This window comes from Centruroides vittatus, unplaced genomic scaffold, assembly GCF_030686945.1.
Source record: "Centruroides vittatus isolate TY-2023 unplaced genomic scaffold, ASM3068694v2 contig_290, whole genome shotgun sequence".
NCBI classification, from domain to species: domain Eukaryota; kingdom Metazoa; phylum Arthropoda; class Arachnida; order Scorpiones; family Buthidae; genus Centruroides; species Centruroides vittatus.
In genome coordinates, this window is record NW_027121846.1 from 2,795,890 (window position 1) to 2,812,822 (window position 16,933).

At 30.6% G+C, this 16,933-nt stretch overlaps 1 protein-coding gene across 2 annotated transcripts; it reads left to right on the plus strand.

The window, feature by feature from the left end:
• The first annotated feature begins 1,612 nt into the window (after positions 1-1,612).
• Positions 1,613-16,285, plus strand: LOC136972418 (homeobox protein unc-42). 2 transcript variants are annotated; one of them, XM_067267017.1, is made up of 4 exons: positions 1,613-2,161; positions 2,238-2,291; positions 7,145-7,431; positions 14,910-16,285. In XM_067267017.1, the coding sequence occupies exons 1-4, from the start codon at positions 2,134-2,136 to the stop codon at positions 15,294-15,296; spliced, it is 756 nt and encodes a 251-aa protein (XP_067123118.1). In that variant the 5' UTR covers positions 1,613-2,133; the 3' UTR covers positions 15,297-16,285. The 2 variants fall into 2 exon arrangements, with proteins under 2 accessions (XP_067123118.1, XP_067123117.1); XM_067267016.1 differs by lacking the exons at positions 1,613-2,161; positions 2,238-2,291 and adding an exon at positions 2,883-3,361.
• The last annotated feature ends 648 nt before the right edge of the window (positions 16,286-16,933 follow it).

Sequence of the window (16,933 nt, forward strand, 5' to 3'; positions counted from 1 at the left end):
TGAAAAAAATAATTCTCTGCACTATTAGAAACCATTTAACAAATTCAAAAATCATTCATAGTTATTTAGGCCTATAGATTTAATGGTGTAATTCTTTTAGTTTTAATAAATTCACTAATCAACCAAATGATTAATCCGATCGTTTAAATCTATTTTAGAAGCCCTAATAGAAATCGAATCACAGATCTATCCTCAATTTTAAATAATTTAAAAATCATACTTTATTTAAATTGGCATCTATAACTAATTTTAGACTATAGAGCAAAGCCTTTAAAGGAGATTAGATAAACAGACAATCGGTAGACCAATAAGTTAGAAATTGCAAATATTATTTGTTTTGTAATATTTAACATAAATTTACGTGATAAAAAAAATGATATCGTTGTGAATATAATATATTTAACGTTGATTATACAGTTTTTAAGTGTTTTTTTCTATATAAGTTAAACTTTTTTTTATCTTATTATTCTCAGAAAAGCTTATTTTTCTAAAGTATCTGGATCTACAATTAATAAAATTTATTTTATTATTAAAGACATTCAATCCAGGATATCAACAATACAAAATAAAACTAAAACGTAACTTTCTTTATGTACTGTACATTAAAAAATATAAGCCGTAATTTAATTAATTTAAAACGTTTTTTTAATAAAGAAGTTTAATCACACTCTAAATTTTATCTTTAAGAAAATATATTAATTATAATTTCAATAATGAAAACTAGGCTACACTTGTAAAATATATTTTATATTTAAATAATACCTTTCTTCAATTATAATTTATTACAAGGCCAGCAAGGTTCTATTAATATAAGTCATTATTAAAACATAGTATTAAATTATTATTAGAGATGTGTAATTATTTTTTATATTAACACTAAAACACTTCTATTCTTATTGTAAGGCTACATCTGTCTTCATTTCTTATTGCAAAATTAAATGTCCTATTCTAAATACAGGCCTATATTGCGCTTTAGAAATATAAATTTAAAAAATCGGCATATAATATTAGTTTATAAACTCCTTAAATATGAAAATATTATACTTAAAATAATGGGCCTAATAAGATTTCAATAGATGAAGAAAGTAAACAATTGCAGAAAACAAGTTATTTAGTCTTTTTACATTAGTAAGAAATATTATACATTTTAAAATGCAAATTTATAATTAAAATTTAGGCAAATGTGTGTATTTATATGAATACACAAAGAAAATTTTAATTTTTAGCGTTGAATATAAAATTTCGAGTTATCAATTTAAGAAATAGCAAGCAGGCCTAATTATGAGAATATAAGATTGTTAAAAATACATAAACTCTATTACTATTAAAAAATAATAATAAAATCAAAACATTCCTAAACGGAATGTAATATCGGAAGGGAATTATGATTATAATGTAAATTGTATCTGTTTGAAAAAAGATGATCAGAATATAGACCTATTCAAAATTAGTAATAAATAATTCTGCAATTAATAAATGCAATTTAGATTTAATTTTCATCTATTTAAACTACATAAATATCCTCGTTCTTTTCGGATTGTAAATATTCACTTAAAAATCTCGAAGCATTTTTTAGTTGTTATAGTGATTTTTCCTTGTTAAATGTTTTGTCTTTTCGATTTTCATTAACTCTTTAAATAATAAATAAGCGAATGTGTAGATCCTTTTTTATAATGCTTCACATTTATCTACACAAAAGTGCTCAGGTAGGCCCGTAGATTAAAAGCCAAGTCTTAAAGGTCTAGATTCATTGTGTGCCGTAGGCCATCAGAGTTGAAGAGCCCTCTGAACAATTAAGCGCCAACTACAGAATAGATGAACACACACGTGTGCCCAACGTCAACATTTGTCACCCTATTACCGGCTTTATAGTTGCTGTAAGTATTATAGAATCCTAAGCCGATGTAATGAGGGAGGCAGTTCGGTTGCATGAGGCACGTGGCACACAAGCCGACTGTCAGATGGTCTCTATTGTCAGCAGTGGGCACCCCGCCGAGTGGCCTGGCCCGCTTCTTGGATCGTGTTTTCACAACCTGCTACCTAACCCCAAGCACGTGTTCTTCCTTTCAACACGTAGATTGAGTTGTTCTCTTGATCGTTTGTTGCTGTTTATCGCCGGCGCCATCTTGAAAGATGCACTTTCATTATCTTGGCCTAAGTCGTAAGTTAAAACGTTAATTTCTACTTTTTAGCACTTTTATGTCTTTCATATATATTTAAAAATTATTTTTCTCCAGATTATCGTTTCGAAAAAAGTTTCAAGGAAGAACGATGCACGAGCTTTAACGAAGGTAAGGGTTATTTTGAATTTATTAGTAGACATTTTTTTGTTTTTTGTTAGAGTTGAAGAATGTATTCACTTCTGATCGAAAGATTCTGAACGAATAGAAAACATTGGAATCGTCTATTTAGACAGCAATTTATAGATTTTTGACAGCTGATTAAGAGTTCATTTGGGGTATATTAGAAAATTGGTATTTCAGACATGAAGCCAAACACACTATAAGCAAGCCAAACATAGTAGACAGATCGCGAAATTGATTAAGATATTAAAGTAAACAGAAAACAAGCGCTAAAAACTGCAAAAAGTAATTTGTGCTGGTACTTACCAAGTCGGACATGAGACAGTCCCTCATCATTCGTAGCATAAAGGTTGAATGGTCACAACCAATGCTTATATAGCAAGAGTTTTCTGGTGAATGTGTGCAGCGCCTTCCTCTCCCTCTATTATGTGGCCGCCATCCGTGATTTAATTTCGCAATCCTCGAACGTAATTTAGCTCGCTAAATTTACGTTATAATCATTTTATCTCCACGTCTTTTCTTTGGTTAGAAGCAGATCGGATTTTCGTCATATTTATTCGAAACATTTATCTGGATAGGAAGAACATCCAGCCATACAAAGTAAGAGTATGGAGTAAAGTAGAAATTTTCCAAAAAATACTTACTAATTTTGTAGAACTGTACGGGCTGACAGGAACAATCGATTTGAAGGAAACGCCTCTTGCATGGAGAGCTGTCCGACCAGAGAATGTGGAGAGAGAGAACCAATCATGTGGGAGCTTGTGCAAGTCTGTCTTTGCATCCGTGACCCCAGATCCACAGTGAACTGTGATTGGTCTAGAACAAGATATATACATAGAGACAGGTGTTGCTTTATAAGACCGTATTCTGGTAACTTAGTTAGTCACTTTTGGTTAGGGCCAGCGATATTGTCATCGTAGGTACAAAGTGTTGGGTGTGATTTTTCTCGCATTCAATGACCGAAGAGCATCAGATGATGGAAGAAAGACAGAAGAGAAAATGTGATGATTTTGCAGCACTCTATGGTCTGGACACTCGTAGCCTAGAGGAACACGTGGGTAAGTTTAGTTCGCACGTTTCCTAATAAATTCAATAAATCAACCTAAATTACTACACTCTAAGTAGTTCTTCCGTATAATTGAATATAAGAATAAATCTTCATTTTTCGGTTATAATGTAGAGTAACAACCCGACTGGCGTACATCCCATTCATGTTATTAAATTGGAAATTCTATTAGCTGGTGCGATGTACCTGGAAATTTCTGTTGAACTGATTGTCTGTGACAGCACAGCCATCACTTTTGCCTTCGTTGCCGTTTGGGATTCTTTTAGTTTGCTTTGGATTGTGTATTGTATTTCTTCAGCCGTACTTTGTCAACATCTCTTTGGATTGGTAACACTTTTACATCTATCCACCTCGTTTTTTCTATTGTTCTTTTAATTAAATCCAGTTTTTATACTGTTTTTTTATACAATCATGAATTAGCGCTTCTTATACTGCTTTATGATTTTTACCGAGTTAATGACTAGGGTGGAAAAAAGTTGGGAAATTTTTTGCGTTTGACGTTATCGCAAATTCAATTATATTCTCAGTTTCCTTGCCGAAATTGTTCGCTTTAATCAAGTCTTCTATACGATTTCGGTTTCCATCCATATCTCAATTTTTCAATACCAAAATAGGCTTTTGCAACTACTCAATTCGCAAACGTCTTTTTCACACACCACAACTTTTAAAATCTAAGGCCTTTCGTGATACAATTAAATTTCATTTCTCTATCGTAAATTTAAGCTCTTTTACATTAATTATAACCCTCATTCTTAGAATAATCTTTTATTATTTCGAAAATCTAAAACTGGATGTTGACATTTCCGACATCACTTAAGAACGTGACGCTTCTTATATATATACTTTTAATTATATCGGATTATACGATTAATTATCATCTCTTACTAATTATATAAATTAAATCATTGCTTAATAATACATTAATTCTATTTAATCCGTTGGTATGTAATTTAAATTCTCACTCTGTTAGAAAGATGGCGGCCGACTGTAAGCTTCTTCTTCCCAGAGCAAGATACGTTGTAAACTCAGCATTTGAGAAAGTAAACGTGATTAGTGTCTTTAATTATTTTTATCTTTATTATTAACATATTTTTTACTGTGTTTATTTTATCGTTCTATTACGTGCACATCACTTTATCAATATACTTGCTATTTCATGTTTAGTTTTATTAACCAAGGAAGTTATAAGCGTTGTTTTAGTTTTACTCTATATAATCATTTTTCTTTAATCATACTTTGAAGTAGTTCAAATTTTAGTTTTTATTCATCTTAATGATTTATTTGATTTCAGTCCAAATTATTTAATGAATATAACATTTTAATATATTTGTAAACTTGTAAATTGTATGTAGTTAAATACGAATTTCTTTATATTTTCTGAGAATAACGTAAAAGCAATGCGTAATGTAAATATTTAATATGGAACGAGATTTACATCGTTTTTAAATCTGCGAGTGCGATTATTTTACGGAAGAGAATAAATAAAAACAATGGAAATAAAAAAGAATTGAAGGCCTATAATAAAATAAATGACCGAAGTATCTCAGATATTTTATACACTAATCAAAATCAAAATAAAAACCTCATACAAGAGAATAAATTATTGCTCCATGGCCTAACTACTACGGAATGCAAAAATTTAACGAAGTCGCAATTTGCAGTTTTTATTTGTTACTTTTTGCTTATAAAATTTGAATTCAATCAAAATCTACCGTCTTGTTCTTTTTAAACATGGAATAAATGATTAAGATATTAAGGGAGAGCCATTTTAACATCGTCAGACGATTAGCAAAAGAAGTTAACAATCAATAAACAATTTGTAAGCGAATGAAAACCAGTAAATTGAATTTTTCAAAAATAATTATCTTCATCTATGTAAAGGCTTCTCCGAGATTCAATTGAATAGAGCAGAATAACTTGGTTTGAATAAGAAGTTATGATCGGGTTAATATTTAGCGGGTTATCTACAAGAGTTCTTCAATCTTTACTTACAAAATGACTATCGACAATTATAATTTTACGCTCTTTCTAATTACCAATTATAATAGTAAATGTACTGAAATGGTTTTAAATATATAAAGATTTGAGAAATCTTTTCGACTCAACTCGTTATATTACGCTATACTTCAGGCCTACGTTTGTTTCATATTATATCACCTATAAGATTATAAAAAATTTTAAAAAGAAGTTAAATTTATCTAAAATTGTATGCTATACATTTCGGTAAGTTAGCATTAATATTACAAACTTATTAAGGCATTCGTTGCTTGAATAATTTTAACGGGAATCCGCTATAGTCTTATAGGGATAAAGGACGTTGGGAATTCTACTTCGTCAGTAAACCTAATTCAACTTATGTAATGAAATATTTAGATTAGTTATTTTGATAACTTTACTATCAGTACCGTAAATTACCTTTTACTATTTTGAATGTAGGCATACTTTCAGTATTCGGCTATATCTAATACAGCCAAACTGATGTAGTCAATAAAAATTTCAATACATTTATAGGCCTAAATCTTATAAACAATTATTTTATTAATAATGTATCTACTTAAACCTTTACAGCGGTTAGATATGAATGTAGATATATATTCATGAGTTATCCGATGTCAAGAAAGTTTAATTCAATCCGAATAAACTTACTTTTTATTTTTAAATTTAATCCTTTACTTATTTATTTAAATATTATATCAACCTTATTTAATCTAATTTTTTTTGGCTGTTTTATATATTTTTTAACATTTAGGAACGATGATAAAATCTATTCGTCAATGTTTAATAATGTAGTTCGGCATAGATTTGCTAAGCTTCTACATTAAAACAACTTTAAAATTATTTTAAAAAGAAAATGAATGACTTTCATATTCTTTAGAAGTAGGCCTATTGTACGTAATTTCTATGTTATTTATTTAACTTGTTAATGAATTCGTTCAAACTCAATTTAACAATAAAACTGATCATTTGTCCGAACGTCTTCAATTTACTCCGATTCGATTCTTTTCGTATTAAAATCATTTTTATTTTGTAATTTGATTCAGTTTTCCTTTGTTTAAATAATTTTATAAAGTATGTATTTTTTTATATACTTGCTTTATTTTCTGTTATTAATTTCCACTAAACAGTTAAACGTCCTCTCTCCTTGATAGTAAATTTTTATTAGGCCTATATTATAAGCTCATTTAGACTCCATTTAACAAAAGAAAACTTTAAAATTCCGATAGTTTAACTACTTTAATCTTAATTCTCAACTAATCGGGCTGTAAATTTAGTTATACAGCTTGTAATAAATAGAAATAGAGATATATCTACAAATCTGTAATTAATTAAAAGTTACTTTAGTAGGTTTCTATAGTTGTTCCTCTACTGTTTGAGGAGTTGGCTATAGATTCCAGTTGAGTGAGGCCTGTAGAGCTACCGAACACAAGACTCAGCAAGGGGTCAAAAGTATTGAGATTGTCTGCCAGGAGAGGGAATAGTAGAAGCAATACCCCATCTGTTTATGACGCAGATATAAGCGAATTGAAAAATTGGCATTTTTAACAATTCCGGAATCATAAATTAGACTGTTTAAACGGTAGTCGTTTTAGAGGAATAAAATTTTTTGTGTAGATTCATAAATTTAAAAGAATTTATTTAAATTTTTGTATTGAAAATGTGCGAATAGAAGGATAAGAAGTTATATTTAGATCTCTTTGTCGAATAGAACAGTGCAGAACGGCTGTTTGCGCTTTTGCAGCTTACCACCCACTAATCCCTATTTTGTATTATGCAGGTCAAGAAGGTGCTTTTAAGAAACTAAAAGTTGAAGGGAACCCATTAGGAACGGCTTTACCGTCAGCTGGAAGTTCTCCGACCACTTCTCCCAGCAACGGAACGGGTACAACACCAACTGGAAACGGAACGTGCCCTCCAACACCTGCCAGGAGACGACACAGGACAACATTCACACAAGAACAGTTGCAAGAACTTGAAGCGGCATTTGCCAAAAGTCACTATCCAGATATATATTGCCGGGAAGAATTAGCAAGAATAACGAAGCTGAATGAAGCACGTATACAGGTAAATACGGAGTCGATAAGAAATGTTTGGCTTATCTTCATAACACGCGTACTTTGACAGAAAGTATGATTCTCTTCGTTTAACAATTAGAAATTTATTTCAAAAATAAATGTTCATAATTAATTTTATTAATTTAAAATATTATCATTGCTAATAGATAGAAAAATTTTTAAAAACACACAAATTAATTTACGAGTTAAAATATTTTAATCGGAATTTTTTACACGCGCTTTAAATATTAAAGGCCTAATTAAATTTTAAGTAGAGTCTATTAAATTAAATTGCATTTTATAATTTAAATCATCTACATTTTATATATTTACGGACTAGAAACGGCGTTTTCTGTCTGTAACTCTATACCAAACACAAAATGTAGGCCACTATTTCATTTCCGAAAATACTATAAAATAATCATAATATCCCTCTACAGTCTGTCCTCGATCTGCGAGGTATACGTGTAGTATAAATTAACTTTTACAATTATTTCTTTAATATTATCGTCGCCGGTTGCTTGTAAATGCGGAACCGACGATCTCCGTTTCCTTTTATGGTTTTCCCTCATCATTCATAGAATGGAATCACATAGGGAATTTCTTTTCTTGATCGAGCTAACTACAAAGACAGATTTTATTATAAAGTTAGTGAAGGCCGATGAACTTAAATGCAATCAACGACTCTTTAATATTTCTGCCCCGGTGACTGAAATGTAGAGAAGTGATTTTCTTCTCCATCAGCGCACTCTGGTGGCCATTGTTAACATCTGTCGCGATCCGACGCCATATTTGCAAAGGGACAAAGTCAACCTTTTTTCTCTCGTAAAATATCTCTATTTTTATACATACATACGTATAAGTTATTTATAAATGTGCGAAGACAGATTCGTTCCACCCTAAATACCTTTTGGAAAATTTAATTTTATTAATTGTCGGATGGATAATTATCGAATTGAGATAAAATTATTAATATTACTGTTTCTCCCCCGACGACCTTGATTGTTTTGTCCCGATTTGTTTTAATATATCTTGCGGATGAAAACACAATTATCGAATTATCATCTCATTTAAAATCGCGTTCTCTTAAATTTGATTGAACCAATGAATTTATCCGATATCTTACACAGTTTCCTTTTTATAAACTATATTTACTGTTTAATACATACAACTGATATAGAGATTTTACTATTAATAACGTTACTACACTTCGTTTTATATATAATAAAAACTTATTTAACTTAATTGTATGCTATTGGACGATTAAAAGGATCGGAAAGAATTTATTTAGCCTAATATAGCTTTTCGCTTCTCAGATTCCGAATTTTAAAATTTGTGGCTAATATTTTGTCTAGGAAAGTTAACATTCTTTTAAATTTTCTTCTTTAAAATAACTCATTTAGCCCATTTCTTACGTTTACTGTTAAGGCCTGTGACGTGGTGCTCTAAAACACTCCGAATTTCTAATTCAAAATTAGCAGTAATAACTTTTTAAAAGTAGATTCTAATAACGCAATTTTTAAAAAAAAATCATATATAAGGAACCGAATTTTGCGTTCAAAAGATATTTATGGTCTTGGTTTTATAAATTCCGAAATATCTAAATTATATTTTGCGCCTTGTATACGTAAAACTTAATGTTTTTTTTTTTTTTTTTTTTTTTCCCCAGACTTATAAATTCAAGAGAGATTTACGTTCTAGCTTTGTTTACTACAAAATCCGAAACAATTCTATCTTCTAACTAATAATAATAATAATAATAGAAATGTCGAGAAAATACAAATATTATTATAAAAATGATAAAATCGGACGTCCTATTAATTTGTTAATTTAAAATTTTTACATTATTTATAAAGTTTTATAGAACATTTAGTAGAATTTTGTCTTCAGTGTGTATTTTCTTAAGTGTAAAACTTCCGGAATTAATTCTGTCAGGGAAACAATTGCGCTCGTTATCGAATCATGATTAAATAAACGGAGTGTTTAAAGAAATTAATTTATCATTATGTTCAATTTTGATCACGGTTAATCATAATTAGGCTTGCGCACATAAAGATTTTAATTAAGTTTGTTTCTGATTATTTTAGGATTAGAAAGTTAGCTTTTCTTAAAATTCATTTTCGAGCTCCTGTAACGAAAACTTGAACATTACTTTTGATAAAAATAGCCAGTGTTGTTATACTATATCATTTAATTTAGCTTTTAATTACTTAATAGTTTAGCTTTAGGCCTACTAATCATATTTTTCATATTTGTCTTATTTACGGATTGCGGTAAAGTCTGCCTGCGCGACTCTAAATTTATGCAAGACGGGAGAGGAATCGTTTTGTTTTATGGCCGTTTTTCTTTTATATTTCTGTAATTTATAACATTTGATGAATTTAAAACTTCGGAAAAAAGATTAGGTATAAATGATCATAGACTAAAAGCACTTCTTCCGACCGATGGTGTCGCCATTTGTGAGATTTAACGGTGAGTTAATACTTGATACGAATTCACACTTCAAATTTAATTAATATACAAGAATATGATTTAATTTGAAGGCGAGTGAAATGAATTCGTTAAATTCTTTGTGAAACGTTTAAAATTATTCTTCCGAAAGTATCGCTTAAATAGATACTGGAAAAGCGTATTGTCGGCCTCCAAGTGTATGTTTTACCGTCTAAGTCTAATTAAAACTTTAAAATTTTTCATAAATGGTATGTTCCGATTACTAATAAGCTATAGATATGTTAATTTGTTAAATTCGAAACATGGAATATTTAAATTCGTTTCCGCTGCTTCTATCGAAAGAGATTTAGGCCTACGTGTCTCTTAACGCGTCTGTATTAATCCACATCACTCCGTCAAGATATATATCTATACTGATATATTGGTAATAATTGTTGGTAAATACAAATATCTAGTTATATATTCATATATAAGTTATACATAAATATGACAACATATTTATGTTTATTATGATAAACCTTTATAAGGTGCTGTACATTAATGCCTAGTGCTGGTTATATTAATTCATTTAATTATAATGAAACCACTTGGACAAGTCTTTATTATCGAATTTTATATCATTCCCGACTAACGTTTTAAGTCGTGTATCATTTTCCGCTTCCTTCAGGTATTTTTTTATTTTTAACATACAGTTAAAAAAAATTCTCAATCGTACGTAAAATACAATAACACAGAAAACATCACAATTTGTTTTTGTGGAAGGAAAATGGCCGACAAATCTTATTTAATTATCGAACCTGTAGAAAAAATCAAGGTTGATTGATAAACTTAATTAAATAGATCAGTGTTAATAAAATTTAAATTGTATAATTACATCTATTTTACACCACTTAAGTTTATTAACAGAAACATTATCCATTTTTTTTAACATTCCGCGTATAAATTGAATCTGTTTTTCTTTAATTCGCATGTTAGACGAAAGTGACAAAAGCGGAGGGGAAAAAAGACTGTCCGCCATATTTAAATATTTACGATAAATAAATTTTGTAAAAGTTAGATCTACTAACTCTATAAAAGAGGAAAACGGAATTTTTAAAAACGTTTTTAGAATCCTTAATCTTACATTTGGACTTTATCCGTCATTTCAATCGTTTTGTTGTCTGTTTGAATTACGTATTTCTTCGTTTCAAAATTTAAAGATTTGTTTTTTGAAGTTGTTATCTGCGGAGTTGAAAAATAATCCAATTTTTACAATGTTGTGTTCTTTTTTATTTTACTTCGGAAAATTTTCAGTTGGAATTTACTTTTATAATTCTATTGGATTTTTTGGGAAATAAACATTGGAAGTTGGATTAAAAAATCCTGAACAACAGGCCAATTACTACATCCTTTCTTTTTCTTTATTTATCCTATTCTACTTTTACTATCCTATTATTCCATGTTGTTGGTAAAAACTTTAATTAAGATAAACGCTTTTAAAGGATCATTAATCTTTCGTAGGTCTATTTACATCGAAATTCATAAATTTACGCAAACAATGTAATTTTATTCGTATTAATACGAGATTATATTCATATAAGCTTATAGCGTCTACGCGTAAAGTATATAAGTCTACGCGTATTCATTTCTAGAATGATATTAAAATATATAGCATAAAAGTATAATGTTAAAATCTTTAAATAGTCCTTTTTAGCAAAATAGTTTGGACTAATAATGGCTGGATGTGTTAAGTTTATTAAATACGGCAGCGTTTTACAATGAGTTGCGTATTAGAATTCTTGTTATTTGTAACGGAAGGTTTATTTGTTAATAAAATAATAATAGCCAACTCAATACATAAACACATTATAAAGAATAAGTTTATATAAAACTGCTTGTGATCTAAAATCAATTTATAAAATCACATTCCGACGCGACAACAAAAGTAGGAAAGTAGAATATGCAGATTAAAAAAATCAACACGGGATATATTTATTAGTAAAGTATGATTATTTTTGCCAAACTGCATCTCAATCAAAAGAGCATCTCTTTTACAATTCCTGCTTTATCAACAAAGCAAGCTTCTCCTTAACGAGTAGACGATCGCCATTCTAATCTTATTTCTTCATCGACAATGAAACTAAAGTAATTTCTCCGGGAGAACTTTACCAAAACCTTCTTTACCGAGCCAAATCAAATCCTTCCAGTTTTACCAGAGAATCCAAAAGAGCCCGTCATTGCACATCCACTGATTGCAGAGTGGTGAAGAGAGGGGTGGAGGCTTTTTCGTCCGTGCGATGTGAGCGTCTTCAAGTCCATTACTCTACGAGTCCGAGTTGCAAATTCAATTTGACGGCACACAGCGTTCTGCCTGTTCTGCAGGGACGAAGACCGCCCGCGGCTCTGCTCGCTCCAACTGTCAATCATCATTTGAAGTCGTGCCTTGTATCCTAGCCGCCTGCTTAATGTTGCATCGCTGCCCCGCTACAGATGTAGCCAAAGAAGTACGTGGTATGTGTCTGGACTAGCTTCTGTGTGTGTGGATCCCCCTCTCCCCTCTCTTTCCTTCCATTCTCTGCTGTCTGAAAGATACTTCACTACTTACTATTGATTTTGTAACTTAGCTGACACACCGATGGAAAAAGCTTTTCTTTTTTTCCCCTCCTTCGCTTTCTTTCTGTAGTTTTAAATGTTCGTTAATGTCAGATTCGACTTTACTCCAATGAAATCCTACTGAAATGCACTTGAAAATTTGCTATCAATCGATATATCGAATACTGATGCCTTTTTAAAACCCCCTTTCCCCTCTTTACAAAATCGTGATGAATATCGAATTTCTCAACTTACGGATCTGTAATTTATGCTGAATAGTGATGAGTTGCATTGAGAAAACTCGACAGTTTTATGCTGACGAATAATATAAAAGTTTTTATGATTTTATAAAATTGTATTCCTAACAGAAAATAGCACGAAACTAGTCCGAATTATTAAAGACGACGTTCTCGTTTTTAAACGTGTCTATAATAATTTATTACTTTTAATGTTATTATCTACATACTTAATTCATCGACGGCGTGATCTTAAAGAATAAATTTAAAAAATAAAAGCAAATATCTGATACATAAGTAACAAAGTTTTCTTGTGTGTTTAGAAGTAAAAATTATATTTAATCAGCTATTTTCGTATAATGAAACATTAAGGATGTGCCATACAAAGCCTGTTTAAAACACGTTCGGCTTCGACTAAAAACAAACATGCAGAAAATGCTATTTTCCTTCCTTCTGATTTGAAACTAATTTGCAATTTCAAACAAAATGATTTCCAGCAGTGACTTTCTTTAAATACTAAACACATTTTTCAACGCTATTTGACTACATTTTGTCCATTGAATGTTAACAACCAGAAATGAACTTGACAAACCAATGAAACTGTCAAAAATCTTTTAAAGCTCTCTTTTTTTTATACTGAATGCATAAAATATTCAATATTCGTCACGAATAACCGGAATAAAATCAGTCAAATATTATTTGTTTGAAAAACATTTCACGAATATCATTAACTTCGGTAGCAGATAATGAGCTTTTTTTGTCTTTATAATGATTCGATTATTCTACCTTTTCTACGTTCTATCTAAACTTCTGTTTAGTGACGTTTTATTATAGAAAACTCATGACGTCAGCATGATTATGTTTTATGTCCGATTGAACTGTGTTATGGTGAAACAATTAGATTATCCGTAGTCTCGTAGAGATAAATGAAGTTTGTATCTTGACTATTCTTTGAATAAAACAATATCGTGCATAAATTTAATAAAATAATATATTAATAAACTTCAACCGGACAACTCGCAAAAATGTTTACGCTTACTCTTATAAAAATCTCCATTATTGAACAGAATAAGACTATAACAATTTTAAAGTATCCTTTTACGTAAAGATTAAGTTCTGAAATAATTACAGACAACACGACTTGTAAAGTAAAAAAATTCTTGTAAAATTGTGTGTAAGTTTAGAATCCGCTCGCAAGAAAAGACACGTTTCGATATAAGCTTACTAAAAAGAAACAGGAGCCATTTCACAAGAAGCGCCTTATATTTAATATACTTTGGAAGTTACACCTGTGCAAAATTAATTAAAAAGAAAAGCATGATTATATATCTTTAATATTAATAAGAAAAATATAGTGAAATTTATCGATTCTTCGATATAAAAACATCTCTCGAGGAAATGTTTCATCCGAACCTACTATAAGAATATCAAAAAAAGAAGAGAAAAAGAATAAAGTCGAGCTTTATTTGATAAATCAAAACCATAAAATCGCAACTCGGAGATTTGAAAACAAACTCTCAATTTGATAAAATCCCAATAAAGTTTTGCTTTTACGATTTATATAATACCTGTAGCAGTATAAATTGCGTTTTTCCCCTGTTTTTACTTCTTTTTTTTCTTTCACTTAAATTGCGTTCGGTCAAAATGGCCATTTCTTTTTATTAAGTAAATAATACCAGGCCTTTTATTTACTTAACAGGGCCGAAAAGCATTCATTAATACCTTTTACGTAACGTTACTTTAACAAAAAAAAAAAAAGTATTGCGTATTTGTTTTTTCAGTAACAGGCCTACTACACACGGTAGGCCTAATGCACTAAGTTGACAGCGGCAGAAGGTCCGATAAAACTATTCAATTTGCCGATATATCTTTGGGATTTTAATGAATGTTTCAATTTAATTACAATTAAAGTTAATTATTACATAAGGAAATGTAACTCGGAAGTTTTACATCAGGAATATTTTTAAGGAAATAAATGACAAACGGACCGACTTCGAATTCGAATTTTAATTCGCTTGATTATAGAAGAAAGCATTTTTAACTGTAAATTAGCAAAAGGAAAAGTAGGCAGGTTAATGTCAATAAGAGGACGGTTGGTTGATCAAACGAGAATCATTAATATAAATCATTCAAAGAATTAACATTCGGTTATTCTTCCTTTACCGAACTATCGATTCTTTTTTCGCGTCTTCTATCAATTTTTAGATTTTCAAATGTATAATTTTTGCAGGTTTGGTTCCAAAATCGTCGAGCAAAATATCGCAAACAGGAAAAACAACTACAGAAGGCCCTAGCTGCACCGTCAGTGTTGCCAACTTGCAACGGAATGATGAGGAACATATACCCAACGGCCACCGCAACATCGCGTGCTTATCAGTACCCACCGCCGAACGCCATCAATTCGGTTGCAGCAGCACGCTATCAGCCCATGACCACATCTACTTATCCACCCATGGCTACTCAGCATTTCTCTATGGGTCACCCTACACCAAACATGGCAGCTATGCGACAGGATACCGAAGAGGACTGGTACAACAAAGGTTTTCCTGCACTGCGTATGAATGCCGCACCTCATCCGAATCTATCAGCAGCTCCTATGTTACAGTATCAAACATAAAAAGCAAAAAAGAGCAAGATACATAAAGTGAAAAAAAAGAGACGGGAAATTTTGGACCCGTAAACTCATCCTATTCTCAAATCTAGTGTATTTCCGAAAGTAGTCATGTTCTTATAGTTGCGAAATTGTGTGAGAACTGTATAGTGACTGATGGTTTGATGTCCAGGTGATAGATCCTGAAGAGTATAGATGCGGAGAAGGTGGACTTTTACGTTTTCTGTATACATATTATCTACCTATATACTGTAATTATCTTCGTTGGTATCATCTGGTCGTGTTGTCGCTTGTCCGAATATAGTGTGTAATGTGTTGTTGCATTTTAAATAATAAACTTGTATTTAAAAAAAAAAAGAAACTCATACAAGGAAACACATTAAAACCTTAACTTTAGCAATTTCGTATTAGCTTTAGATAAAGCAAGTGTAGTGATATAGGACTATAAATTTTGTCTTTACTTTTCAGTTTGCAACAACTTTTAGGCCTAATGCGTATCTTATTTAAGGCCCGTTTACGAATTAGGCTCTCGCTCGATTGTCTTATAGGATACTAAGATGCTAGTAAAGATGAAAGAAAATTCGTATTTTAGATTACGCGACTGATAATTTATATTTTAAACGTAATTTATATAGCGGAAAGATGCATTTATGCCATTTAAAGAAAATATATTTAAATTTATTACCTAGAGTGTACATTTTTTCGTTACGTTAAACATATTTTTTTTTGTTAAATCGCAGCTATCAGCAGAAGAAACTATAGGCCTGAATGATAAACACGGCGGAAGGTAACGATATTTAATTTCTGAAACATCATACAAACGGTTTATAGAATTTGTAAAAAAGATGATTCATTTTCTAAAATATATATAAGATTTATTAAAATAATTTACAACTGTACGATCCAAGGTAAGGTAGTTACGCCGTCATAGAAAATCACGGAAGCACACGACGCTGTATTAGATCTATTAACAATAAGCTAAACCTAAGCGTAACTTATTCTATGCAGCGTGTTAAACTAGTACGAGGGAAATATTACAAGAAATGTAATTCTTAGGTGGAAATCTAAGAAAATAATTCAATTTAATGTCGTTTTAATAGTTAGGGCAGGATCACGTTTCGCCACGGTCGGAGCAGAGGCTACTAAACCGTGTGACTATTCATGAGTCAAAAAACAAAACTATAATACTTTATAGGCCTACACCTTACTGATGTTTAAAATGTTAATTAAAAGATTAAAAATCTACTACGAAGGCATTTGTTTTGTGGGATGAAAGACGTCGAAGCCAATAAACAAACTTATTATCCGTGGCGATGTGGAACTGTTAAATATTAAACATATTAACCCAATTATCCCTTTAATTACTCTTAATAAATTCAAATACTTTTCTTTCATACTTTAGTGGCTAACCGGGATAATTCATTTTGTTTCAATATCTAATTGTCGCTTGCATTAATTCTAATAATTATTACACTACTTTAGAAATACCCCACGAAGGCGCCATCTACCAGATAAAAATTCAACTAGGAGAAAAAAATAAGGGTAGTATATTTAAACGATTCACGCGAGGCGCGTGTAATTAAAGTACCTTGAAAGTGTTAATGAATATCGTCGTCTCGGTGTTGATTTCTTTATTTTATATT

Excerpts from the sequence above, each read along its gene's own strand:
- LOC136972418 (XM_067267016.1), top strand. The coding sequence starts at position 3,259 with ATGACCGAAGAGCATCAGATGATGGAAGAAAGACAGAAGAGAAAATGT. Across the intron at positions 3,362-7,144 it reads TAGCCTAGAGGAACACGTGG|GTCAAGAAGGTGCTTTTAAG; the intron begins GTAAGTTTAGTT and ends TGTATTATGCAG. Across the intron at positions 7,432-14,909 it reads TGAATGAAGCACGTATACAG|GTTTGGTTCCAAAATCGTCG; the intron begins GTAAATACGGAG and ends TAATTTTTGCAG.